Source organism: Pristis pectinata, chromosome 17 (genome assembly GCF_009764475.1).
Source record: "Pristis pectinata isolate sPriPec2 chromosome 17, sPriPec2.1.pri, whole genome shotgun sequence".
NCBI classification, from domain to species: domain Eukaryota; kingdom Metazoa; phylum Chordata; class Chondrichthyes; order Rhinopristiformes; family Pristidae; genus Pristis; species Pristis pectinata.
In genome coordinates this window covers 24,885,494-24,913,098 of record NC_067421.1, presented here as the reverse complement: position 1 = coordinate 24,913,098, position 27,605 = coordinate 24,885,494, and the positions used below count along the sequence as shown (strand labels likewise).

The following is a 27,605-nucleotide window of genomic DNA, read 5'->3' as shown; positions in this document are numbered from 1 at the left end:
CTAGCACTTCCTTCTCATTCTCACAAAACAACATAAAAAATATAGGTGCTGGGATCACTGCAAAAGACCTAATAGTGTACATAGAAACTGGTAAGTATTATATACTCCATTAAATGTGTGCAATGGGTATTTTGTACCTATAGATCTGAGAAGGATAGCGTACCGAATAAGAAAATACAGATCCAGTTCAGAATAAAACCCAGACAAAAATAAAAACAATAGAATGGATTTTCTGGTCAACAATAAAGCAACAGTGCTCGCCCCTAACAATAAAGAAACTTGTCTGCAAAGCTTCATGACTCTGTGGTGTAGATTTCCCCTTCTCTGGCACAAGCTGTTATTAGATGGCTTATGTTGAAGATTTGTCACATTCAGCATAGTTATGTCATGAAGCTGGCTGATCAGTCATTCAAACTAAAGAATTCTGATAGCTCTAATTTTTATAGTTCTTAAATATTTCACAGAATATAGATTGAACTATACATTGAAAGGGTAGAGGCTGAAATACCATGAACAATCAAATAAAATTACTTATTATTATTTTAAAATTCATGGATTTTCAAATTATTATTCTAAGAAAATTCAGCACCACACATACAAAATTAGACTTTCAGGGCTAAGAGGTCATTCGCAGTAATTATGGCTTTTTGTTATTCATGTTGCAATTTGGCAAGTATTCAACTGCCAATTCCAATTACCCTACTGTTGAAAATTCAGTTAAACCCCATTCATCAGGGACTTACATTTTAATGATTTTACTCAAAGATAAGTATGAAAAAGTTGAATTTCACATCAAATCAGTGATTCTGTTTTGACACCCCAACATGGACCTGCCAAGAAGTAGCAAAGCAACTTCTGGACTTCTGCACTTAATTGCACTTGAGTAGACATTAGAAGCTCCTGTCAGTGATAATGGTGAATGCTGGAAGTTATGTGGTTCCATCTGCAAATTCAGGGTCAATTTCATCTTGTGAACAGAAGGAAAGCATTACTATGGATATTTTAAAGCATTAATAAGCAGGAATGGATCATGTGCAGATATTTTAGCCAGCAACTTTTCTTTATAGAAAGTTATTAATAAAGGCTATTTTGACTGGAATAACAACTAGCAATACATTTTGTAATAGGTAAGTAGTGGAAAGAGGCATACTTTACCATAATTTAAATTATAACTACTGTTCCCCCCAAATTGTAAATCATTAATATATGTGCAACCACTAAATTAATTTTAGTCTTTTTAAAAAGAGGGATCACCATTTCAGACATCTCATCAAGTGTACGTCCCTTCACTTCATCCAACTCGCTCTTCAATGCAGATACTCTCTCCAGCTCCTCTTGAGTGTCACTGAAGCCTGTAATACCATGCTTAGCTTCAATCGCTTGCTGTAAACAAACAGTTTGACAAAGACTAAGTATGTAAGAAATTCAGCTGGCTAAATATATGTCATAAACAATTATAATGCAAGTCTCATAAGTTATAGCCAAGGACCTTTGCTGTTTCTTTATAGGGTGCTGAAATCCCAAACAATTTGACATAGATAGCATATGCAGTATCTAAAATTAATCACATTCTTCCATTCCAGTGGAAATGTTATAACCTCTACTACTAAGTAAAGACTTTTTATATAAATCATGAAAGCACTAGTGAAAATACACTTGGAACACATCTGGGAAACAGTCTATTTGTGCCATTTGTTAAAGACTAGGCCTTATTATCAGCTTCATTTTCCATCTGTGAAATCATCTCACGCAGCCAGATAACCCAACAAATGTACTGAGGTTCCATAACTCACAGGGAAAAGAAATTGCAGAGGATCCACTCTTATGACATCTGGGTACAAGACAATAATAGTGAAAGACAAGATGATGCAGGAAATGAAGTTGTAAATGAATTAGGCAATTATGCATTCCATGCCACCCTATGTCTTTTGTTTTGGCAATTCCTACCAAAATCTTAACTGCAACCAAGCAAACCTGATGATACTTCCATCCCCTTTCTGTGATTAAATCAATCATAATTGCAGCATCTGCAATAACTTGTATTTCTAACATTAAATATACAGCATTGTATATATTACACTTTTTAATCACAAACATTATATATATATAAAAAACATTGTAAATCATTTTAATATGCTTTTCAGTGACAATTATAAAACAAAATTTGAAACTCAAAGAGTAATACTGGGACAGGTAATTAAAGTAGGCAAATTTAAAAGAAAGTTAGTAATGTAATCAACGATACAAAAAAAAGATTGGAGAAGCACATACTGTAGATCTCTGAGAAATGTAACCCTGGGATAAGATATAGAAACAGGGTTGCTTGAGGCCATGGAGAGATTTAAAAACAAGGATAAGTAAGATATTGCCAGAATGTCTAAGTGCACCATCAAGTGTAGCACTGAATGTGAACAGGACCTTGTGCATGTTGGAATATAGGCAACTGAGTTTTAATGAAAAGACGTCAGCCTGAAATATTAACTGTTTTTCTCTCCACCGATGTAGCCTGCCCTACTGAGGATTATCAACATTTTTTTATTTCAGATTTACAACATCAATAATTTTTGATTTTCAAATTTTAGATGAGCTAAATTTTACAGGTTATAGTGTCCATTGCTATGACGATCAAATGATCTTGAGCTTAAGGGAACTAACATGGGGAATTACCAAGTAAATTCAATTCTACATATTTTGGATTTTTAAAATATTTTACAGTAAAGCCCAGCTAAAGAACCGGAGGTAACTGTAACAAGGACAAATACTTTGGAAGTTTGCACCAACTTGTTGCTACTGAAGAGAACAGAACAACATTAAAAATTAGTTGCAAAAGTTTACAGCAAATTTTTTGATCAATTAACAATTAACTCGTGTCTTAACACCTATCTGTGTACAAAGAACACCACTGCAAAGGCAAAATAATGGATACATTAAATCTTATTTTTGAATATTATTAATTTTTGCCAGAATGCACTCAGATAAAATACTATGAGTAGCCATGTGTTTATTTTTAATATCAGTAGATAGAAATAAATAGAAATATTAATTCCTTTTACTATCTTAAATTTTAAAGAGGCACAGAATTAAGCTAACCAAAAATTATGAATAGGCTTAAGAAAAAGAATATGAATAAAATTTTATATTTAACCATCTGAAAATCATCCTACATACTCAAAGATAAAAACTATAAAATGGGAGTTGATATCAACTCATACTTTTCTAGGTAATCACTAAGCATTAACTGAAGGCACTGGAACTTGCAGGGCTGACTGAACTGTTTCACGGAAAGTCATATCATTTCAGATTAATTATCAGTAATTTCTCAGAATCGCCTGGACTTGGGCAGTGAATGTATTGAAAGCAAGGCTCTCGTATTACCAGTTGTTGCTGTATGGCTTCATGCCGCTGTTTTAGAATTTCTTCTGTTCTCTGCAAGACACCATATTCTGCTCTTAATTCTGTCAGTTCTTGACGTTTCTTCTTATATACTGTACTCTTGCTACGAAGTTTGCTGACATAGCGTTTGAACTAAAATTTAAGATAACAAGTTAATATCGTCAGTGATGTAAATAAATTGGGAGGCCTGTTACCTCCAAGTACAAAAAAAATACTGAAATTAAAAAGGTATTATTAGTTTCAAAATTGACAATAATCTATGTCTACAGAACAAAAGACAGATTGGCAGTGCTAAGTATGGCAGTCTCGTTTTCTTAGACAACATGGAATAGTCTATAAAAAGTCCTGGGCAGGAAGCCAAAATTGGTCTTGAAACTGTACCATGTGGAGCTTCCCCCACCCACCAACTCTCCACCATTCATTCCGTTAATTTGGGAACTAAATGTTTAAACATCTTAATTGAATAATTCATACAAAAAGCATGAACCTTCTTTCTGGTGGAGTGATCCATAATTCATACAATATATTTATCTTTGGAATTTGTAGTACAAAGCTAATTTCCAATGTTATATTATCAATAGTCCAGAATGTTTTCAATACAATTTGTTCTAGATTTTGCCACTAAAATGTTAATTTAAATAAACTCTCCATTTGCACTATATCAGTCAGCCAGATGTCACTGGTACAAAGAACCGATCTTACAGATGCAGTTTCCTTATTCAGGTGCTTAATAACTGTAAAATGTAAATTTATGACTTTTATAATATGAAATGGACTCAAATTTTTATCATTCATTAGTATGGCACAAAAAAGCATTTTATATTTTCTCAGTCAGAAACTGACCAAATTATACTTAGTGTCCAAATTGCATTTTGGCAGTAGTGTAGCGGTTAGCGTAACGCTTTACAGCGCCAGTGACCCGGGTTCAAATCCGGCCACTGTCTGTAAGGAGTTTGTACATTTTCCCCGTGTCTGCATTGGTTTCCTCCGGGTGCTCCGGTTTCCTCCCACATTCTAAAGACGTACAGGTTAGGAAGTTGTGGGCATGCTATGTTGGCGCCAGAAGCGTGGCGACACTTGCGAGCTGCCCCCAGAACACTCTACGCAAAAAGATGTATTTCACTGTGTGTTTCAATGTACATGTGACTAATAAAAATATCTTCATCTTGTTCTTGTAGTTAACGATGCTATTTAATCCCAAAAAGAATGGAAAATTTCTAGCATTCAGTATCAATTGGATGCTCTGCAAGTACACACTTCATTTTCCAAAATTTAGATTATTTGAGGTAAATAGTCATTGTAGCATTATGACAGGTTGTCTGCTACAATGGAGGCTTTCACCCAATGAGCTTTTATTCTTAGAGCATGACAGATTCCACAAATAGCTCAAATCTCCCCCGAACCTCAACAAGAAAGTGCATGAAAAATGGGACAGCATCAATGGATATTGATTACAATTCAAATATGGGTAACACATCAGAGGTCACAAGGGATACCCCACACCAATCTATTCTAAAATGTATTTATCACCAATAATCTAGTTGTCCCATTCAGGCTAAAACTAATAGTTACATTTAGTTACTGGTGAAATTATTAAGTAGCTGTGGCAAAACAGCAAGATATTAATATTATAGATGAATGGAAAATGAAGATAAAAACACAAGTTAAAATATATCTTTTTCAGTTACACTATTTCACATCCTTATTGGTGATATGCACCTATAAAGAAAAGCAAAGATCCAAAATTTCCAAAAGGTTTGCTCTATTCTAATAGCACATTTCAGGCACTGTGTTAGTTTTCAATGTGAAAATCCCAAGAAATTATAAACCATTTTTCATGCTATGCAACTATTTCCTTGGTCTTTTGTGACATTTCTTCTAACTCTTTCCAAAGCCATGCAAAATTAGTCATAACTCTGCTCCGACATCTCACTACCTCACCCTGGTCAGGGCAGTGATGGATGCAAATTTCCTGATTCTATGCCAGTTGTCTCAGCACTCTCTTACACTGAAAAATAAGGTATTGGTATATTATTGTCAATTGTACTGAGGTACAGTGAAAAACTTGCCTTGCATATCGTTCATACAGATCAATTCATTACACAGTGCATTAAGGTAGTACAGGGTAAAACAATAACAGAATACAGAGTAAAGTGTCACAGCTGCAGAGGAAGTACAGTGCAGGTAGACAATAAGGTGCAAGGTCACAACAAGGTAGATCATGAGGAAAAGATTCCATCTTATCGTATAAGAAAACCGTTCAATAGTCTTATAACAGCCAGATAGAAGCTGTCCTTGAGCCTGGTGGTATGTGCCCTCAGGATCCTGTATCTTCTGCCTCATGGGAGAGGGGAGAAGAGAGAATGTCCCGGGTGGGTGGGGTCTTTGATTATGCTGGCTGCTTCACCAAGGCAGTGAGAAGTATAGACAAAGTCCATGAAGGGGAGGCTGGTTTCTGTGATGTGCTGGGCTGCGTCCACAACTCTCTGCAGTTTCTTGCGGTCCCGGGCAGAGCAGTTGCCATACCAAGCCATGATGCATCCAGATAGGATGCTTTCTATGGTACATCGATAAAAGCTGGTGAGTGTCAAAGGGGACATGCCAAATTTCTTTAGCCTCCCAAGGAAGTAGAGGCGCTGGTGAGCTTTCTTGGCAGTGCCATCTACGTGGTTGAACCAGGGCAGGCTATTGGTGATGTTCACTCCTAGGAACTTGAAGCTTTCAACCCTCTCGACCTCAGCACCATTGATGTAGACAGATGCATGTGCACTGCCCCTCTTCCTGAAGTCAATGACCAGCTCTTTTGTTTTGCTGATATTGAGGGAAAGGTTGTTGTCATGACACCATGTCCCTAAGCTCTCTATCTCCTTCCTGTACTCCGACTCATCGTTATTTGAGATACGGCCCACTACGGTGGTACCATCTACAAACTTGTAGATGGAGTTAGAGCAGAATCTGGCCACGCAGTTACAAGTATATAGGGAATAGAGTAGGGGGCTGAGGACACAGCCCTATGGGGCACCAGTGTTGAGAATAATTGTGCTGGAGGTGTTACTGCCCATCCTCACTGATTGCAGTTTGTTGGTCAGAAAGTCAAGGATCCAGTTGCAGAGGGAGGTGTTGAGTCCCAGGTCTTGGAGTTTCGTGATGAGTTTGCTTGGAATTATAGTATTGAAGGCAGAGCTGTAGTCAATAAACAATAGTCTAACATAGGTATCTTCACTGTCCAGATGCTCCAGAGATGAGTGTAGGGCCAGGGAGATGGCGTCCACCATAGACCTGTTTCGGCAGTAGGCGAACTGCAGTGGATCAAGGTTTTCTGGGATGCCGGAGTTAATGCGTGCCATGACCAGCCTCTCAAAGCACTTAATGATGGTAGATGTCAGAGCCACAGGTTGATAGTCATTAAGGCATGTAACCTTGTTTTTCTTGGGTACCGGGATGATAGTGGTCTTCTTAAAACAGGTGGGAACCTCAGATTGAAGCAGGGAGGGGTTAAATATGTCTGCAAATACCCCTGCCAGCTTATCAGCACAATATCGGAGGACACAGCCAGGAATGCCATCCGAGCCAGCTGCTCTCCGTGGGTTCACTCTCCAGCAGACTGATCTTAGGTCCTCAACGGTAACCATGGATTCAGGTGCATTGGAGGCTGTCGGGGTGGGTGGTAACAAACCAATCTCCTTCTGTTTAAAACCTGCATAGAATGTGTTAAGCTCACTGGGAAGGGATGCGCTGTTGTTGGCGATGCTGCCCGACTTCATTTTGTAGCCCGTTATAGCATGTTAGCCCTACCACAACTGATGGCTGGTCTGGGACTCAATTTTGGACTGGTATTGTCTCTTGGCATCTCTGATCGCTTTACGCAAGTCATATCTTGATTTCTTGTAAAGGTCAGGGTCATCTGATTTTAAGGCTGCAGTCCTCAACTTCAGTAGGGAGTGGATCTCCTGGTTCATCCATGGTTTCCGGTTTGGGAACACCCGGATTGTCCTCTTTGGCACACAGTCCTCAGCACACTTGATAAAGTCTGTGATGGTGGTGACATACTCATCTAGGCTGGCAGCTGAGTCTTTGAACATGGACCAGTCCACTGACTCAAAGCAGTCGCATAGAAGCTCATTTATTTCCTCACACCAGCACTTAACAACTTTCTGTACTGGATCCTCCCGTTTCAGCTTCTGTTTGTATGCAGGGAGAAGGAGCACAGCCTGGTGATCTGATTTACCGGTGAGTACATAGGGGTGGCTCGGAAGGCATCTTTGATGGTTATATAAGCAATGGTCAAGGGTGTTTGGACCCCTGGTGGGACAGGAGACATGCTGGTAGTATTTTGGTAACACACTCTTGAGGTTGACCTGGTTGAAGTCACCTGCAATAATGAAGAGGGCCTCAGGGTATCCTGGTTCAAGGCTGTTGACCACAGAGTATAGTTCATTGAGTGCAGGCTTTATGTCCAACTGGGGTGGGATGTAGACTGCCATTAGGATAGCTGAAGTGAACTCCTGTGGCAGGTAGTATGGGTGACACTTTACCATTAGATATTCCAGGCTAGGTGAGGAGGAACTTGCCAGGACTGTCACGTTTGAGCACCATGAGTTACTGATTAAGAAGCAGCCCCCTCCGCCTCTAACTTTGCCTGAAGATGCTGTATGGTCCATTCGGTGGATTGAGAAACCCTCAGGTTGTACGGCACAGTCAGGTGAAGCAAGTGTAAACTACATTTCGGTGACACATAGCACACAGCAGTCCCTCAGTTCTCTTTGGTAGGTCAGTCTTGCCCTTAGTTCACCAACTTTGTTCTCAATGGCCTGGATGTTAGCTAGTAGTATGCTGGGGAGGGGGGGGGGTCTTGTACCCACACTGTTTCAGTCTCATCTGCAGCCCGGCCCTCTTACCACACTTCTGAGGTAAGTGATGCGACTCATTGGTCCTGGAAATCCTGGAGTGGAGCCACCAGGACTGGAAGGTAAGTGATTTCTTCTGGGCAGGCCTTGAAGACCTGGAGCAGATTCACCTGGACTGGAAGGTAAGTGATTGCTTGAGAACAGACTTGGAAGACCTGGAATGGATTCAGCTAGCCTGTGAGGCAAGTTGTTGTTGCCATACAGGTCTGAAGGTCCTGAAGAGGAGTGGTCTGCCCCAGAAGGTAAGTGGGGCATCTAGGGGGACCTCGGCATCAGGACTTGGCCCTTTGTGCTCTGTAGGGTCGGGCATCTAACACAGGATATACCTAAGTTGCCAAGTTCTGGCTCCCTGTCCTTTTATTGAATAATCAAAAAGTAAGAAACTACAGATGCAGAAATTCTTAAATAAAATGTGGGACTGCGGGGGAGAGAGGGGCAACAACAGGGGAGAAAGGAAAATAAAATTGAATGTCTTTCCTCACTTCTAATTACTCTTGCTTAGGAGGCTCCAGGTTCTTAAATTCATGCTGAAAAAATTGCCAATTGCTGTGTGCAGCCTAGTAAATTGACTCCTTACTACAGCATTATTGCAATAAGTTTAAAAAAATCCAGCTGATGCAACAAAGAGAAATTCAAATACTACATCAAATTTGTTTCAAGGCTGGTTCAAGCAACAAATTTAACCTTTCAAAGCTTTGTGTGAATGCTTTGATTATATGTCCATATAAATTCATAAAATATAGTTAGATTGTCTGCAGTTTGCATGATCTGAACCACATTGAAAAATTCTTTGATAAGCATAAAAGAAAAAAAAGAACGTTGTCATCAATTGTAGGTCTGGTACCAGCAGTGTATTTTTTTTAAGAAAACTAATCAAAAAGCACTGAGAAAATTCCAATTTGTGAACATTAACAAAGATGAGGAACAGAATCATTGAAGCTTGCATGTTAATTATACTTTGATCTTCAAAAGATCTATGGAGCTTATTCAAATACTGTGAAAAGAATGCAACATGTGTAATGTATTTGTCATGGGTCATAGCCACCTGTTTTTTGGCAAGCCACAAATGATAATCATAGTTTGGTAACTAGAGCTGCTGCACTACATACTTAGTAGGTTACAGGCATCTGCCCACTCAACCTCCCTCCTCTGTAGGTTTCAGACTATGCCATAGCTATGCAGCTCCACCTCATGTCAATTAAAAAGATAATATTTATAACTTAAGCTGGAACATTCATTTGCTGTTAGAAATATCACTTGCAGGAAATTGACTTTTATCCTTTTGAAAATTGAATAATTCTACCAATATGCACAATAATCACAAACATTAGGTGCAACCAGTGTAATGGAGACTTTAACAAAAGACCATAAGGGCTATAAATATACAGCTCATGCAATTCTCCATGGCTAACAACAGTATTAGCTTGCGGTGTTTTTAGATCAATATGAAACTGGCTCAAGAATATTGTCAGAGCAATATAAAACTGCTCACACAAGCACACGCCACTCAGGAGTAAAAGCTTCTTATAGTATCGACAGGAGCCAATGAACTATCATAAGGTGGAAACAGTACTTGCCACAATACGAGTATGAACTAAAAATCATGTGGAAGCTTATCTTCCCTCCATCTTCTCATTTCACTACAGAAGCCAGAAATCCACCTCAGGAAATTTGGTTGAACTGGGTCCAGCACCAAGCCAAATGTGGCCTGAGCTAAGTGCTTCTCTGCCCACACACCTCCACCCCCACTCCCTCAACCTTCTAAGGTAGCCACAATCCTGATTGAGTAATCCGATCTTCATTTGCTTAACAGATATGGACTGACACTAGATCATCCCAAAGCAAATAACAGGGTGGAAAATAGCAGCATCAGCATTGATGCATTGTGTTTTATTATATATTAAAATAATAAGACATACTTAAAATCGAAATATTAATCTTGCTTGGGAGCTGGGCAGCAGCCTGGTTCCATTCCCCATCTTAAAACAACTTACTGAAGTAGCCCTCCATTTAGCAAAATTACTGTACAAAAGTGGCTTTGAACAATAGCTTGGAGCAGAATTTTATAACCAGACTCTTATTATAAAGAACGTGGACTCTAATCCTTTCATGCAGTGTCAGATTAATTGGTATAAATTTTCCTCAAACACAAGCATGTTGTTTACATCAAAACATTCAACGTTGACGAGGCCCCAACCCTTTTGAGGAAATGGCAGTCAACACCTCTTCACAAGGCTAGGGGAATAAATTCAAACATTCATAGAGGTCAAAACCTTTGCAGATACAGTTCAGTTGAATGTAATTCATCAAATTGGAATCAAATGTAGTGACTGAAAAACGGTTAATTGCGACTTCTGAGCAGCCTAAATGACTGAGCTAATATTAAGCCACAAATTGCAGGGACAGATTCTGTTTGAATCTCCATATTTTGTTTCTCATTGTTGTTATTAGTTTTACTAAAGGACTCAACCCAGGCAGAAAGTAGCCTGATTCTCAATGTTGCTTTCTGCACATTTAGAACTGAAACCTCCAAATCCACCTCAGTACTTCCTACACAAATTTCCTACCAATGCTGATTTTAGTAACCATGATGTTTGTTGCAGGATTTTGTTGTGGGCAAAAGTGTTCATTATGTTATAATATAATTTACAATGGAGTCAGTTAAGAATTGACTTGGCATCTCATAATTTTTTATTAAGCCATTAAAATGTTTAGTTTTCAATGCTGCTTATGTTTATTGTCAGTGATTTGTATTGATGAGTTATTCATGCAAATTTAAAATCACAGGATGGTACTTTACCAGTGATTTTAAAGATTGTTTTAAAACTGCCTGACCTGATATTTCCAGCATTTTACATTATCGTCTCAGGTGGCATATCCTACCTCCTCCCCACCCAACTCCCTTGCCAAGCAATTTGTAAATGACTCAACAGGAAAAAAGAACTTGCACAAATATCACCATGTTTGCTTTTGCATATGTTTTGGGATTCCAATATCCTTAGAGCACTTATACTATAGGCACATCTACATATCATTTATTACTTGGGGCACCTTTGAATCTGCAATACTATTACAGTATTTGTTTAGTTGGATGGGGCAAAATTATTTGCTGTGCTTAACTGGAAGTATTTTGGAAATAAAATGTCCAGTCAAATTCAAAGAAATAGTTCTAATTACTAATTGTTTAAATGCAATTGACTGGTAATTTCATTTAGTTTAGATATTACCTGCTGTACAATGTAAGAATGCAACTTTTAAATAGATTCAGTTCACATTACCTCACCTGTCAGCGATTTTGCTTTATATTTCTTTCCTACTCATCCCATATAGCAAACACACCATTTTGTACAATTCAAAATTTCCTAACCACTCCACAACTGGATAACAAAAACTTTTGTGTTTGTCCTGACCATAGAATTGCATTTGACACAGATTTCAGTTTTTTGCAATAGATTTTAGCTCAAGAGACAATCCATGATACTGCTTAATCTGTATAAATAGATAAGTTAATTATTTAAATTTGTGTGGCAAATGCGCACCTCATGTTATGAATGGAATAAAAGACATGCTCTTTCTTTTATTGATCTAAATACATACAAGTAGTCACGCTCTGATGACATCATATAAAGTACCTCACAATCAAAAAAAATTATGGACCAATGCTTTAGCAGCTTATTATCACGTGTGGCCATTCTTTTGATCTTGCCTACATTAGTCGTAAGCTTATGAGCAAGTAAAGTAACTTAATAAGACCAGAACCTACAACTATTAACTGAGAGCTCCACTTATTAACAATATTGCTTGTCACTTCTCAAAAAAAGGCAAAATCTGCTCATAATTTGAAGTATAACAAATAAGCAGTATGAAATTTACTCAATATGCAAGTGGACTTTTGCAATTTACCAATACCAGTAGTACTCACGAGTTGTTCAGCTTGCTGAGATGATCTATTCAGCGCAGTGATTCATCATTAAAGCCTTCTGATTCTAGAGTTAAACCTATTTATTCCACATATTTACCCCTGAAGATTATTAGTAAAATTACAGTTAAACCAAGTGGAATTTGGAGATTTGACATCAACATTGCGCATGCTTGATACTTTTCTTCTGCAGCCACAACAGAGAATATAAGACTAGGGAGGCCAAGTTTCAAATGTATAAGACATCAGTTATCCATAACTAGTTTCATTTGTAGAGTTGTCATTACTCTGCAAAAGGAAGAACATTGTAGCACTAGAGAGGCTACAGAGGAGATTTATGAAGGTAATACCAGGCCTGGAGAATTCTGGTTATGAAAATGGATTAGCTATGCTGGGGTTGTTTGGTATAGGAGATTGAGAAGAAACATAATTGAGAGATTCATGATTATTAGAAGCCTAGGTAGAGTGGATATTAAGGGCTCAAGTTCCCTTAGCAGAGAGGTCAATAACTAAGGGACACAGATTTAAGGCACATATAAAGATTAAAGGGGACTTTATTTTTTTTCACCTGGTGGTTAGCTGGGCTCTAGAATGTACTATCTGAAATGACAGTAGAGGCAGAAACTCTGATCACAATGAGGAAAATAAAATGGATGAGCACTTGGTGTGCCATGGCCAAAAAGATTGGAAATGAGATGAGGATGAATAACACTTGTCCAACTGAAATAAACTCAATGGGCTGAATGATTTCCTCCAATGTCATAAATTTTCCTGATTCTGTAAGAATAATCCCAGCTTTGCCAGTCTGCTCACAAGTCTCTAATTTCTAGCATCATTCTAATTAACCTATTTGGTCTCAACCATCAGAGAAATTCCCTTTGTCCTATCCATCCCTTTTCTGCCTTCTCTGCAACTTAAAATCAACTTGTTTTCTCTGGTTCCCAGTAATGACAAAGGGTCTTGGACCTTAAATGATAACATTGGTTTTCTTTCCACAGATGTTGCCGAACCTGCTGAGTTTTTCCAGAATGTTCTGTTTTTATTCCAAATTAGCAGCATTTGCAATTGTGCTTCTTTTTGGTTACTATTCCGACAAATCTGCTCTGCATCCTTGCCAAGGCCCTAACATTCTTCTTAAATGATGGTGCCTATAATTGAATACAGCAGTACCCTATATCCTAGCAGGCGTACTTTCAACTACTTCATTAGATGATCCATCATCCTCACCATAAGGTTACAGTAGGACTGATCATAAATGAAAGCAGTATTCAGGTTCATTTGCAATTTGTTAGATGAAGCTATCTGAGGCAATTGGACTTGGCCGATAAGTGGCAAATTACACAATGACCACACTTAAGAAAGACCAACTACCTTCATTTAGCATTCAAAGTTTTATCATTTCCATATTCCCTATCATTCTGGAGTCTCTATCCCACTCTATCCTCCTACGGTAACTGATGAAGATTGGAGGGTGAATATGTGGGTTGATGGCTCAATTTGTGAATCCCTAGCACCTGCAAAAGGACTGGCTGGATAGGCTGGGACTTTTTCCCTTGGAGCAAAGGAGGCCGAGGGGTGACCTTATAAAAGGTATATAAAATCATGAGGGGCATAGCTAAGGTGAATGGTCACAGTCTTTTTCCTAGAGGAGGAACGTCTAAAACTAGAGGGCATTGGTTTGTGGGAGGGGAAAGATTTAAAAGGGACCTGAGGGGCAACTTTTTCCACATAGAGGATGGTGGGTATATGGAACAAGCCATCAGAGGAAGCTGTAAAGGTGTGTACAACTACAACATTTAAAAGACATTTAGACAGTTACAGGGATAGAAAAGGTTTAGGGGTTATGGGCCAAACACAGGCAAATAGGACTAGGTCAGGTAGACAAACGGATTGGCATGGTAGAGTTGGGCCCAAGGGCCTGTTTCCATACTGTGTAACTCTATCAGCACTTGTGACAACTGTTCATATTGTCTACAGGGTTTTACTGCAACAATTTGCCAAGATTTCTTTAGAGACACCTTCAAATACCATAATTTCTACCATCTAGAAAGCAAAGGGCAAAGGTACACATTATTGCCTCCCAGTCACATATTATGCTGAAATATATCAATACTCTTTCTTTGCACTTGGATAATCCTGGAAAACTTTTCCTCATGGTACTGTCAGAATATGTCGATAATATAGATAGCTCAAGAGAAAGACCATCACCAACTTTTAGAGACAAGTAGGGATGAACAATAAATGCTGACTTTCTTCCACATTCACAAGAATAAATAATTGAAATATTCATCAATTCAATGCAAAAAGATATTGACAATCTTTTCTTTTTTAAGGTCTTCTACCTGAAATGTTAAATCTGTTTCTCTTTCTCTTTCCACAGATACTGCCTAATGTGCTGAGCATTTACAGCATTTCCTGTTTTTATTATAAAAAATCTCAAACTTTCTCAAAATCTCACTGAGCTCCAAAGTAGACACCAGACAGCCTATGCAGTTTTGTCAGATAAAGAGAAAACCCATAGGACAAGGCAGCAGAGCAATTGAGTTCATCAAAGTTAACTCCTTGTTGAATGTAAACAAATACTCTTAGCACACACTTTAAGAACAATACCAATGGGATTTTAGAGATTGGCTTACATGACACACATATCATGAGTCAATAAATGTATATCAAATTAAAATGTACAACACTTAACAAATATGTTGTTCTTTCTTCAACTGATTATACAGAAAAATATTTATATATATATTAATAAAAAGTAAACCAAAGATACCTTAAATATTCATGATAACCTGTTTCAGTTATCTTACCTCATCACCTTTCAGAACTTCTGTGCCATCAAAATCACGAGCTTGACTTGTTTTCTGAGCCAGTTCTTTCTCCATGCTCAAAAGTTCTTCTCTGCCTTCTTGTAACTCTTCAGCCTTTGCTTCTTTTTTTCGGGAAATGATAGATGCCTGGATGAAAATTAAATTTTACTTTGGAATTTGATAATTTCTAAGAACATAGGTGTGTAATTTCAAAAGGAGATGATGGAAATCAGAAACAATAGAAAGTACTCATCCCACTGTGCAATCCCACATTTTCATCAATCACTCAGCAGAAGTTGAAGTACTGCATACAACTGCCAGACAAAAAACCTAAAGCTGCAAAATGACGTACTATTTCTGTAACACCATGCCACAGAAAGCATTATCCATTATATTGTTCAACTCAGCTAAGTGTGTGAAAGAGTCCAGTAGTTTGGGTATTAATAAGCAAGCAGAGTCACATGATCACAGGAGAGTCAACAAGCCTTTTCTGGATTGGGGGCATACCAGTGAAGTACTGTGCTATAAGTCCAAGGTGTTCAAAATAATGAATGCTTTTGACATTGTAAATAGAGTGAAACAGTGGCAGAAAGAAATCATGGGAGACAAAGTTAAAGTGATTGGTAATAAACAATATGGAGGAGGCTTGAAGAAACCTTTTCCTTACACAAGCTCTAATCTAGAAAGAGCTGTTGAGGCAGATTCACTAATAACATGGGAATTGGAAGGGAAACTACTACTTGAAAGGAAAAATTGTACAGGGTTATAGGGAAAGAGCAGGGGCATAGGATTAATTGGTTTGATCTAACATGGAGCCAGCACAGGGATTTTGATTCCAACGTCAACAGAAGTATCTATAGGCACTGGGATCTGGAGCAAAAAACAAACTGCTGGAGGAACAATTGGAAATAATTTGGAAATATTTCACTTGGTTCTTTCAACCAAATCATTGATTCAAATTGTTTGCAGCTGCCCCCCAGCATCAATCCCCGCAGTCACCCACTAATTATAGCCTCCCAACCAAAAATATACTTACATATTCCCATTCTTTGTTTTCTATCCATTAACCAATCCTTAATCGATGCCATGTACTCTAATTTTTCTTACCCTTCCAATGGAAATGAATGTGCCTTCTGAATTTGAGTCAGTTTCATCAAATGTATTTCCCAACCCAAGTACTGGAAGATTTGCACCTCCCCATTCAGTTCTACGAGAAATTGTCCCAAGAGCAGCAATCGGCTGTGCAAAAATTCAGGTTGTGCACCTTCAGTTGGGAATCATGAATGTCTGTATAGTTACAAAGGTCAATGCCTGCAGTTCTACTTTTCTAGCCAATACTTTTCTTCACCAAGGAAGATTCTACCAAACCCAGGAGAAGAGTTACTGCATAGCCTAAAAATAGATAAAGATGACATACTAGAGAGGCCGGCAGTAGAAGATTAGTTATTAAGTTCAGATGGGAACATTCCGAGGAAACAAGAACTGAACTTTGTAGGTACTGACCACAAAATTCCAAATTTCATTACATGATGCCAAAGAATTGAAGAATTGCAAAATACTACATCTTTGCTCAAAAAAACCATGCAAGAGTAAACGCAGCAACTTCAGGCTAGTCTGTCTAACTCTGATAGTGCAGGATCTGGGTCAAAATTAATAGTCACTTGCATTTCCTTAAATGGTTAATCTGCCCTGAGCCTCATGTCCTCATCTGTGACAGTTCCCCATAGCTCTCAATTTCCCAATCTTTCAAAAATGTATCTACCCAAGAAGCTCCAATGTGTCTCAGTTTAAATTGACCCCTCCTCCCCACCTTGTAATTACGACCCCCCATTCATGTTTCTCCCACTAGCGGAAACATCTCAAAATCTCTCCTGACATACCTCCTTAGGAATATCATGTGTTTCAATAAGATCACTCCTCATTTTTCAAAACTCCAAAGAAAGATCTAACTTCTTTAGCCACTCGTAATAAGACCACCCTCTCATCTGAGGAATTAGCCTAATGAATCTCTTTTGGACTGCCTCGAACACTAGTATATTCTTTCTCAAATAAGAAGGACAAAAGGTAAATCTATATCTAAATAGCATAATGACAGGAGTTCAACGAAGAATTCTTTCAAAGGAGGTAACAAAGGTCCATTTTTTTTGGTGGACGTGGTAAATGGGAATGCATACTGGTTAGAGGACATATTACCACAATTAGTCTTCATACTGGCAGCTTCTGCAACTAAATTACACATGTCTATTTGGTACTTACCTCCATGCAGCAGTAAGTTTTAAGGGCTCCCATATGCCACTGATAAAGGTATCAACATACCTGCCAGAGACAAGTATCCCTGCTGAGTATCAATCCAGAATTTAGGACTAGAGCCCCAGTTGGCAACCAATGGTGCTTTATCACACTAATTGACTAACTGCCTAGCCAAAGATTTGCATTCCATTAAACATATATTATTCCATACAAATACCTACAACTTTATTTTTTTAAAAAGGGAATCTATTTAGAGCTCACCTTCTTTTCTAATGTTTTAGATTTTCCTTACCTGTTGGCGGAAAAGGAAAAGTTTGTCATCCATTGGATCATTTCTCATCATTCTCTTTTCAATTAGTTGGTTAATTTGTGTATTAATTTCCTGGATCTAAAAAAAAGCAATCATATCAAAATAGTGATCTGCTTCTAGAAATACAGAGTTTTAACAAGTTCCAAGCACAAGAGAAAAACAGAACATAACTAGAAAATATACTTAGAGGCATAGATACTGAAGTACAAAAATAAAAAGTGTTGGATGGACACAGCTGTAAAGAGAGAAGATGGGGATAATTCTACATTGACTCTCTACATTTCAATGAAGCATCCACGTCTAAGATACCAATTAGTCTTTCATCCTTATACAAGCTGCTGGACTTGCTTTTGCCAACATTATTTGTCCAATTTCAGAATTTCCAATATTTTATTTTCAAAGGGAAAGATTGTAAAATACAAATATTAGATCAAAAGTTTGAAAAAATAGTTAACATGTTATTTAAAAATAACAGGGGCCACTGGATAACGGTCAGATGTTTTTCTCTTCTTTCGCAATAGGTAATGAAGACAAGGGATTCCAGTTGTTGCCTCAGTAGGTACCAGCCCAGAGTTCAAACAGCAGTGTACAACAATCTCCTGGCTGCATTAGGTTAACAATCTGTGACTCTTGAGGGCTGCTCAAATGGACATGGAACTCAGAAGTATCCTGAGAAGTTATTGCTGCTTCCATTCCAACAGCGCTTTAACTACTGGATTCCTCATGGAGGAAGAAAGCAGAATGCCAACTTTGTGCAGTTTCACACCTGTTATGCTGGGAGATATGGGCACTTGAAACTGTCCCAAATTAGACCTGCAGCATTTTCAGCAACTCTATTAATTTCAATGGAGAGGAATAGCTCTCAGGCAATTGATATGTTTCAGGTAGTTTACTTTTTTTGGAATTAAGTTAACTGAAATGTACTTATTTGTTTTTAAAGTGTATTCATTAGTTAAGTTAATATTTTTTAATTGTGGGCAAAGGCTTAACCCAGCTGTCAACGAACTTCTAGGGTTGGGACTTGCTGTTTTTGGCAGGAAATTCCAGTGCAGTGCATAGCCTCACTGATTAGTAGCTGGATTCTGGGAACTGGTTGCTGAGAGGCAACCACAACAAGAGCCTAATGCCATTCACTGGAAAGAGATATTAACCTTCTTCTTGGTGAGTACCAGATACCTGCCTTCCCTTAGAAAGGATCTGGGTTAATGAGCATCCAAAAGAGGGTGGTGTATACAAATATTAGATCAAAAGTTTGAAAAAAATAGTTAACATGTTATTTAAAAATAACAGGGGCCACTGGATAACGGTCAGATGTTTTTCTCTGCTTTCACAATAGGTAATGAAGACAAGGGGTTCCAGTTGTTGCCTCAGTAGGTACCAGCCCAGAGTTCAAACAGCAGTGTACAACAATCTCCTGGCTGCATTAGGTTAACAATCTGTAACTGAAATAAGAGTTAAGAGGTAAGTGAAATAAGGGTTCCCTAAAGATGGACCAGCTGACGAAAACAATGCTGCGAGCTCACCCATCTGGAACAACTGCTGCAGGTATCGGTGCTCACCAAGGAAGGTTGAACAGAACCATCCCACAGGCCACATGTTGTGCATCACAAGGTTAGAATGGCACTGCTATGTTAATTTAATCAGTAAACCATCAAGGAAAGCTACAAAAAGTTTCTTTAGTTTCATTCACAAAATTCTCACAATTTATACTTACTGCACAAAAAACTATTACTATGATTACTAAAACTGCAGTACTAATAATCAAAATTGTCAAAAGCAACAAGGAAATATGTTTCACCAATTTGCGGCAAAAATTGCAATTTCCCCTTTATTTTGATGTATTATTCTTACTAACTTAACAAACTAAGAATGGTTGCTTCCTGAGTCTTTGATGAATTGGTCCATTTGAGGCAAATAGCCACTGTAGTTGTCAATCTTGGAAAGGGTCAGAGAAAAAAAAATTTACATAAGGTATATTTACTATAATCAATATCCAAAGAGATACAAGATGTTGTCACATCACTGCACCTTAGCTTCAAGTTCACTGAGATCAGATTGTCCCATTGCAGGTTCCATGACCACTTTTTGTAAGAAATGAACAGTTTTCTTCTTGCTCTCCAATTCCTTAGGAAGCTTGTCAGAAACCATGTAGGTATTAAATTTGATCTCCTCATCCAGCCTCTTCATCAAACCTGAAATGAACATTCAGTTATTATCAGGCATTTAATATTTTAAACTCAAAATAAAATCTAGCACATTAATTGACAGTTACTAAGTGTCTCTTTTGAATAGTTTTATTTTTGGTTTCTTAAAATTCAATACCACATTACTCAGGACGGGAACGTTTGAAACTTTAATATTTACAAGCATCAGCACCAGCATTCATAAAATGCTTAAATCCATCACCACTTCTGTGGAAAAACTTCAATAATCCTCACAATCTGGTTGTTAGGCAGATCACCTCAACCTCTTGGAAAATATAGAATGGTATTTTCATCTCATCATGGAGCAAGTGTGCCTTCTACAGACTGAATATGAGATTTCATCTACAAAGAACTTCATATCCAGCATAAATCTCTACCACAAAGTCTATGGTCACTCAAGGTAACTCAACACCACCTTCTCAAAAACAATTAAAAACAGGGCATTACCAGAACTGCCCATTTTCTACGAACGAATAAAAATGGGAACTGCTAACTTTTTTTGTTTAGCAAATAAAAAGCTCTAACCATATGGCAATAGAAATAATTTAAAACTATAAGTGATTGCAAAACATAAAATTCTGTGGAGATTTGTTCTATAAGTGGTCTTTTCCATCCATAATTACTCCAATAATGAATGGGCCCATGTCACCCTACAGCACATCCAGGCAACATTCAGGTTTCATTAAACATTTGGCCAGTATACTAGTCACAGAGATAACAGGCAATTACCATCACTAATAAGAATATACTTAATCACTCCCCTTTGACCTTTCAACAGTATGACCACTACTCAACTTCTGGGGGATCAACACTGAATAGAACAATACGATTTTAAGTACAGAGCAGGGCTTGGGCCCCTATTATGAAAAACGTAATCCTTCAGAATCAGCCTGCCCCATTCATAGGAACATCACAGAATGCCACTCATGCGAATGGATGCAGCTACACCAATGCTTAAAATCATTCAGGAGAGAGATCAACAACCCACCACCAACAATCTCTACCCTCTAGAGCAAACTGAATTTGCAATATCTAAGGTATATATTGGATGTAATGTTAGAATGTAACAAGCTTAACTGTATAGTACTATTAGCCCTGTGAACCACCAATATCCTAGGAACGTCACCACCTCCAAGATACAAACCATCCAGACTGGGATAACCTGCATTTTCTTCATTGCTGTCAAAATCCTTGAATTCACCACATAATGCTGCAAAATACTACATATCAATGCAAGGACTAAAACAGTTCAAGGAAATGACAGCCAGTATCTTTTCCCCAGGGTTGAAATGTCTAATATCAGAGGGCATGCATTTAAGGTGAGAGGGGGTAAGTTCAAAGGGGCAAGTTTTTTGAGAGAGTGGTGGATGCCTGGAAATGCACTGCCTGGGGTGGTGGTGGAGGCAGATACAATAGGGGCTTTCAGGAAGCTCTTAGATAGGCACATGAATGTGAGGGAAATGGTTGGATATGGACATTGTGTAAGCAGAAGGGATTAGTTTAGTTGGGTGTTTTATTACTAATGTAATTGGTTCAGCAGAACATTGTGGGCTGAAGGGCCTGTTCCTGTGCTGTACTGTTCTATGCTCTATGTTTAAATGACCCAGTACCATTTTCAGGGTAACTAAGGAAGGACAAATAAAATATGCAGAACGCCCATCCTTAATAATTTATTAGAATAAATAATAATGCATCATGTTGTTAGGTTTCATAAAGTGCCACCATCATCCTTTAACTGTCCTGAGGTTAACAACACACCCAATTATTAATGATTGTTGCATACCTTCACTAAAACTGAAAAGATTAAGATTAACCTGATCAAGGTATGGGAAGCGGGGAGAAAGTGAGATTAGACTAAATGAAGGAAAACTGAACAGGCTGGGGGGTTGGTTTCTCTGATCCAATATTCTAGTTCTTGATTCTAACATAACAGTCTTAATTTACCTTGTAAAATGTAACCCTATTTTAACCTACATTTGTTTTAATATTGCAGAGTTTACAGTGGATAAACAATTCCATGGACAATATCTAACAATTCCATGGAAAGAGGGAAGTAATTCAGTGGCTCTTTTCCATGAATTCATTTGCACATGTACAAAAATAATTAACAATGTCACAAGAGATCACATTAAAGACTTTTCTACGGCACAACTTTTGGAAAGAAAATTAGCAGACTATGCTCCTAATAGCTAGGCAGGCCAAGAATAAGGTGATACAACAATTCAAACAGTAGTCTGAAGGAGATCACAAGACAAGGGAGCAGAAGTAGGCCATTCGGCTCATCGAGTCTGCTCCAAAGAAAAGGAAAAAAGAAAAAGAAATGAGAAATTGGGGGGGGGGGGGGGGGGGGGCCAAAAAAAAAAACCTAACCCCAATTTCTGGCCTTATCCCCATATCCCTTGATAACCCGACTATTTAGATATCTATCTATCTCTTCCTTAAACGCCTCCAATGATCTGGCCTCCACTGCTGTACGTGGCAAGGAATTCCACAAATTCACCACCCTCTGGTTAAAGAAATTTCTCCCCATCTCTGTTTTAAACCTGTACCCTCTAATTCTAAGATTGTGCCCTCTGGTCCTGGACTCACCCACCAAGGGAAACAGCTTGACCACATCTACTCTGTCCAGTCCTTTCAACATTTTAAATGTCTCTATGAGGTCCCCTCTCATTCTTCTGTACTCCAGTGAGACGCAGGCACTGCCATTGATATGTCAGCAAAGTGAAATATTCCCACTCTTGCAGAATTAATACGCCTACCTAGTCTGGGATCTACCTACCCACCCAGAGAGCAGTGAGACACTGAAAGAGGGCTGGAGCCAAGGGACAAGTTATGATGTGTATGTGGTCAGAATGCAAAAAGCGTGTGTGTGTGTAATATATGTACATGCACATGTGTACAAGCCTGTGCAGCAGACCCTAGTCTCCAATCACCTTGGACTTCCTTGCCATTGGGCTAAAACCTTGGTCTGTCAAGACCATGTAATAACTAATGTGCAACGACCATCCCACATTAAAGATATTCACAAAAGGCATCATAAACTCCTCAGAACTGGAGTGGAAGCAAGTGATTCTCAAACCTGAAGATTTGCCCAAGAAGAAGGATATCTTACCACAAGGCAAAGCTGTTTAGTGAACAACCTAACTTCTAGCCTATTTTTGTACTTAACCAGAGCTGTTTTCCCTGGTATTTCAAATATGAACCCATTCTTTTTTTGGTTAGCACTTACTTTCAGGCTTTGCATCTGCTGAAGCCTGTCGGAGGTCCTTCAACTGCTGTTGTGCTCTTTGTAGCCTTTGCTCTGCATGGAATAACTGCAAAATTAAATATATAATTTAAAGACCAGCATAATAAAAATGGCAAAAGATGACAAAAGATATTTGTTTTAAATGGATCAAAACTGGACATAATTTACTTTCATAAGATTAAACTCTCAACAGTCTTTCATGTTGGGCCAGATTAAGTTGTTATGGCACTTGCTGCTGACTTCAAACAGAAGATTTTCATAAAGAACTAGCAGTCTCCATGCTATAAATTTCCTGCTTGCCAGCAGCAGTTTCTGTCATGTCTGGGGAATACCTGGCATCTACCAATAGTACTGTCATTAACCAAACTCAGCTGATCACAACAGAGAAGCCTCACAGGCTGCAAACAATGAAATGACTGACATAAATTTTAAAACTAATATTTTACAGGATGTAAAACAAAGATTGAATCATTCCCTCCATATTAACATATTTCAGCTTCATTCTTAAAGTTCCAAATTTTAAAAATACTGAATTTTGAAATATTTGACAGAATGACGATTGGCATGCATAAAGTTCTTTTGTTTAAAAAAAAGAGCCAGAGCAATTTACCAGCTGTAATCATGCACTATCTTAGCCCTCAAGTAACACAACTTAGCATCTTGAGGACCCATCATCCCCCCCCCCCCCCCCAACTATAGAAATAGTTTATAAAGACCCAAAGTTCTTTTTATATGATGATTTCTTAAGATAACACTGGACAAGGCTGCAAAACAGTAATCCACGTAGAGGACCAAAAATCACGTCTGTTTTTCTGGTTTAATGGCACATATGCATATTCCAGAAGTTCCTGTCACATTCAGTGTAACGTCTGCAGTTTTGCTACCAAGAAAACCACAGCACCAGGGCTGTTGTCTTTGTAATGAAAATTAAAGCTAATTCCAAAACTTATCACACATAGCGGATGAGTTAGGAACATGATAGTAATTGATGCAAGTTTGTGAAGTTATGATCCTTTCTTATTTCAAGTTTGTGTCTTCAGGTTCAAGTACACAATATGCCGTTCACTTCTATCAGTCAAAGCCTACATCAATGATAGTGTGCACAAGATTTTCTTCCACTTTTATATAGAGAAGTGGCTGGAAATGATGCAAATAGGATCAACAGTTCAGTGTAGTTTCAGGACTTACTAATACTTATTTCTTCAAACTTGGAAAATATGCTTCCCACTGAATTCTGGTATTGAGTATAATAATTTTAGTAATTTTTTTGTCCAGGAACTATGAATTACAAGAATTTTGTGGATTAAATTTAAGAAACTTTTTGAAGTTTTCCTTCATGGATTACTGATTCAATTAATACAGCAGTGTCATTCTAACTCTGTAGTGCACAGAATTTTGTCGCTACATTAAACTATTCAGGGTAATTCCTCATTGACTTGCACAACTTGTAATTTATAATGCATATATCACACCTGATTTTTCTGTTCCTGTTTTTGCTGCATTAAAGATTCTTCCCTTTCCTTCTCCACACGAAGCTGTCTTGCCATTTCCAACATCCGCTGGTGATTTGATACTGTGTCTACCTAGTGAAATCATGTAAACATTGCTTTTTACTATTAGCGTCTTAAGAAAATCTGACCAAGCTCAGATTTCACAGATGATTTTCTTTGCCTATTAATAAATAGCTGCAGATGACAGCATGGAATTCACACCAATTACATCAACATGCATTCATTAAGTATACAACTCCTCGCAGAGATTAATTACTCTCTTAGGTCTCTGATTACTCGGATGTGTTACTCAATCCCTTCCTTAAGCATGTTTCTTCAGTCCACATCCATATTTTTCCATATGACAAAGTACGGCTGATGAAAAATAATATCCTTTCAATATAACATGATCATACCCTTTTCTTTAGACGTTCAACCCGCTTAATGAGTTGATCCTTCTCTTCTTCCATTGCATTTATATCCTGCCGATTCAACACAAGAATTTAATTATGCATTAATTGTTGCATTTGAAATTTTAAATATTTTAAATATGTTGAGGTTTTCTTAAGCATATTAATAGCCAGATGAAAATCTCTACCTTTAAGTAATAATTTAAGTAAATATGATATTCTGCATGGTGATTTTAAAGCTTTAAAAATAATTAATGACTTCCAGCAATACAAGCAAGGCAATAATATGATGATCTTATTGAAACATAAGGGGCTTTTATTACCACTAAAAAAAAAGGAAAGAATACAAGGGCAACGATGCTCTCATTGTTACCTCTACATTAAAAATGTTATTAAAATATCTTTGAAGATGAACAAACTTAAAAACTCAGGAATTTGGTACCAATTAACTCTTACTGGTGCACTAAAAAATGTGCATGGAGGAATTTCAGTTCTTGTGCATTCAGGCGAATGTCCAAGAAGTTGTTGTCTTCCCACATCCTGAACTGGGAGCTATTAATGGGCTGGAAGATTCTGGGAAAATACCTTAAAAAATGAGCTTGTGGGAAATAAACCAAAAGGCATTGATATAAATACTTTACACTAGAATCACTAGGAAGTAATTTCAAGCATAGTTAAGTCACTATTTCAAGCAGTTAACAAAAAAATCTGCATTCACAATACTACCACATCAAGTCACAGAATCATCTCAATGTGCAAGAAGTTACCTTGAATTGCAGTCATTGCTATTGTGTAGCTAAATAAGTTCAGTAAAATTCGACAAATAACAGTCAGAGAAATGAATAATTTAATTTTTTTGTTGGTATTGGTTGAAGGGAAAATGTAAGCTAAAATTCCCTGAAGTCACCTAGAAAATAAATGCATCAGGATTTAAGATGCTTCTCAATGTATAAATTAAAATGGGGCAAATGCCTTTCCTTATTTGTCAGACTAATCAAGAATGAGTTTTTTTTAAACTCAGAAATAGTTTAAGGGCAAATGTTTTAATTAAATCCCATAGTGGGTCTAAAAGATGTAACTTTCTAATACAAAGGCAATAGTACTGTTAACAAACCAAGCTCGTACACTCACAGCTCACCCAGATTAAATTTTATACCCTCAGTCTAGAGGAATTTTCAAACAAGCATGGAATCCTCAATAATAAAAAAATACTGTAAACACTTAGCAGGTCAGGCAGTATCCGTGGAAAGAAAAATAAGTTAACGTCTCAGGTCAAAGACTTTTTGTCAGAAATGGGAGAGAGAAATCACATTGGTTTTAGTTGCAGAGGGGGTGAGAGAGGGATGCAAGGATAAAAGGAAGATCTTTGAGGTTGAGAGGCCAGGGTTGCCATGGGGATAAGATGTAAGTGAGGTCACCTGGTCAATGGGAGGCAATTGGAGGAAGAAAATCTGAATAAAGGCATCTAGAAGCTAGGAAATGAGGCCAGGTAGAGTTTGAACACAAAGAAAGGAATATAATAGTTGTGAAATATCACAGATGGACTGGCCAGTTCAGAGAAAGCAGATTACCTGAAGCTGTAGAATATAATATTTAGTCCAGAAGCTAGCAAAGATGTAAGATGTGCTGGGAACTTGATATGACAGTATAGAAGGCCAGACAGATAGTTACATCAATTACACTTTCAAAAATAGCTTAATTAAGAAAATATTAAAGGCAATCTATTTTGATTCTTTTCTAAATATGAATAGACTGATTTACATTAGAAGTTCCAAATGCAATCATGTTTAAAAGGCTCACATGTTTTGGCAGGTTATCAAAAATCTCTTTAAAAAACTTGTGGGTTGGCTGTAATTTATTACTTACCCTTCTTATTTCTGCAGTTGAAAAACCAGAGTTCTTCAGCTGTTCACATTCCTTATGCAACGTTTTGAACCCTTCTACTAATTCCTCATACTGCAAATATAAACCAGAATAATTCTTAAAGACATTTCTGCCAACTTCAATATCCTATAGATTTAAACAAAACTAGCTTGTTTTATTCAGTTAGTGCCTTAATTAGTTAAAAAACAAACATTAACAGAATGATGAATAATGTTCAGAACAAAATACAGATCAAAGCAATTGGAGAATAAACAGAAGTAAACATCCATGCTATATTAACAATCCACAACGAGAATTATAGGTATAACTACAAAACCTGATGATAAGTGTCTGCCACCACATCATCCTGCAGAAAGTCAGGAGGGATCTCCACCTTGACGAGGAAGCGTGCCAGATATGCTCTTTTCTTAAGCTCATTTGTTCGCTGTAGAAGCCAATGCAAAATGGGATGTATTATAGGCTTACTCCCAGTGACCAGGCCTGGTCGAAAGGCATTCCTAAAGGAATGAACACAATAACACAATCACATATTTCAATCAACTCCCCTTTGAAGTAAACCATCCAACTCTATCACAATGTTCTCAGTGGTTTTATCTTGGCAATATGTATTTAGATGCCAAGGGAGCAAACAACAACACAAAATTACAAGTTGTCTTTAAGATATTTTTTGCACTCCTTTAATTGTGAATAATAATCTGAATATTTTCCTATATTAGTATTTGCTCATTTAGAGAATCAGGCAATACTTCACTTCCAGGAGACACAAGAGACTGCAGATGCT

The 27,605-nt window shown here is 37.7% G+C and overlaps 1 protein-coding gene across 1 annotated transcript in view; it reads right to left on the bottom strand.

Moving 5' to 3' along the window:
• ift81 (intraflagellar transport 81 homolog) overlaps positions 1–27,605 on the bottom strand; it is a 56,321-nt gene that overhangs the window by 23,511 nt on the left and 5,205 nt on the right. Inside the window, exons 4-13 of the mRNA XM_052031956.1 lie at positions 27,141–27,321; positions 26,807–26,896; positions 24,947–25,012; positions 24,513–24,623; positions 23,023–23,107; positions 19,618–19,781; positions 17,572–17,667; positions 15,030–15,176; positions 3,376–3,525; positions 1,255–1,383 (exon numbers count right to left, since the gene is read on the bottom strand). Of these exons, the coding sequence (XP_051887916.1) occupies positions 1,255–1,383; positions 3,376–3,525; positions 15,030–15,176; positions 17,572–17,667; positions 19,618–19,781; positions 23,023–23,107; positions 24,513–24,623; positions 24,947–25,012; positions 26,807–26,896; positions 27,141–27,321 (1,219 nt within the window). The remainder of the gene's footprint in view (positions 1–1,254; positions 1,384–3,375; positions 3,526–15,029; positions 15,177–17,571; positions 17,668–19,617; positions 19,782–23,022; positions 23,108–24,512; positions 24,624–24,946; positions 25,013–26,806; positions 26,897–27,140; positions 27,322–27,605) is intronic.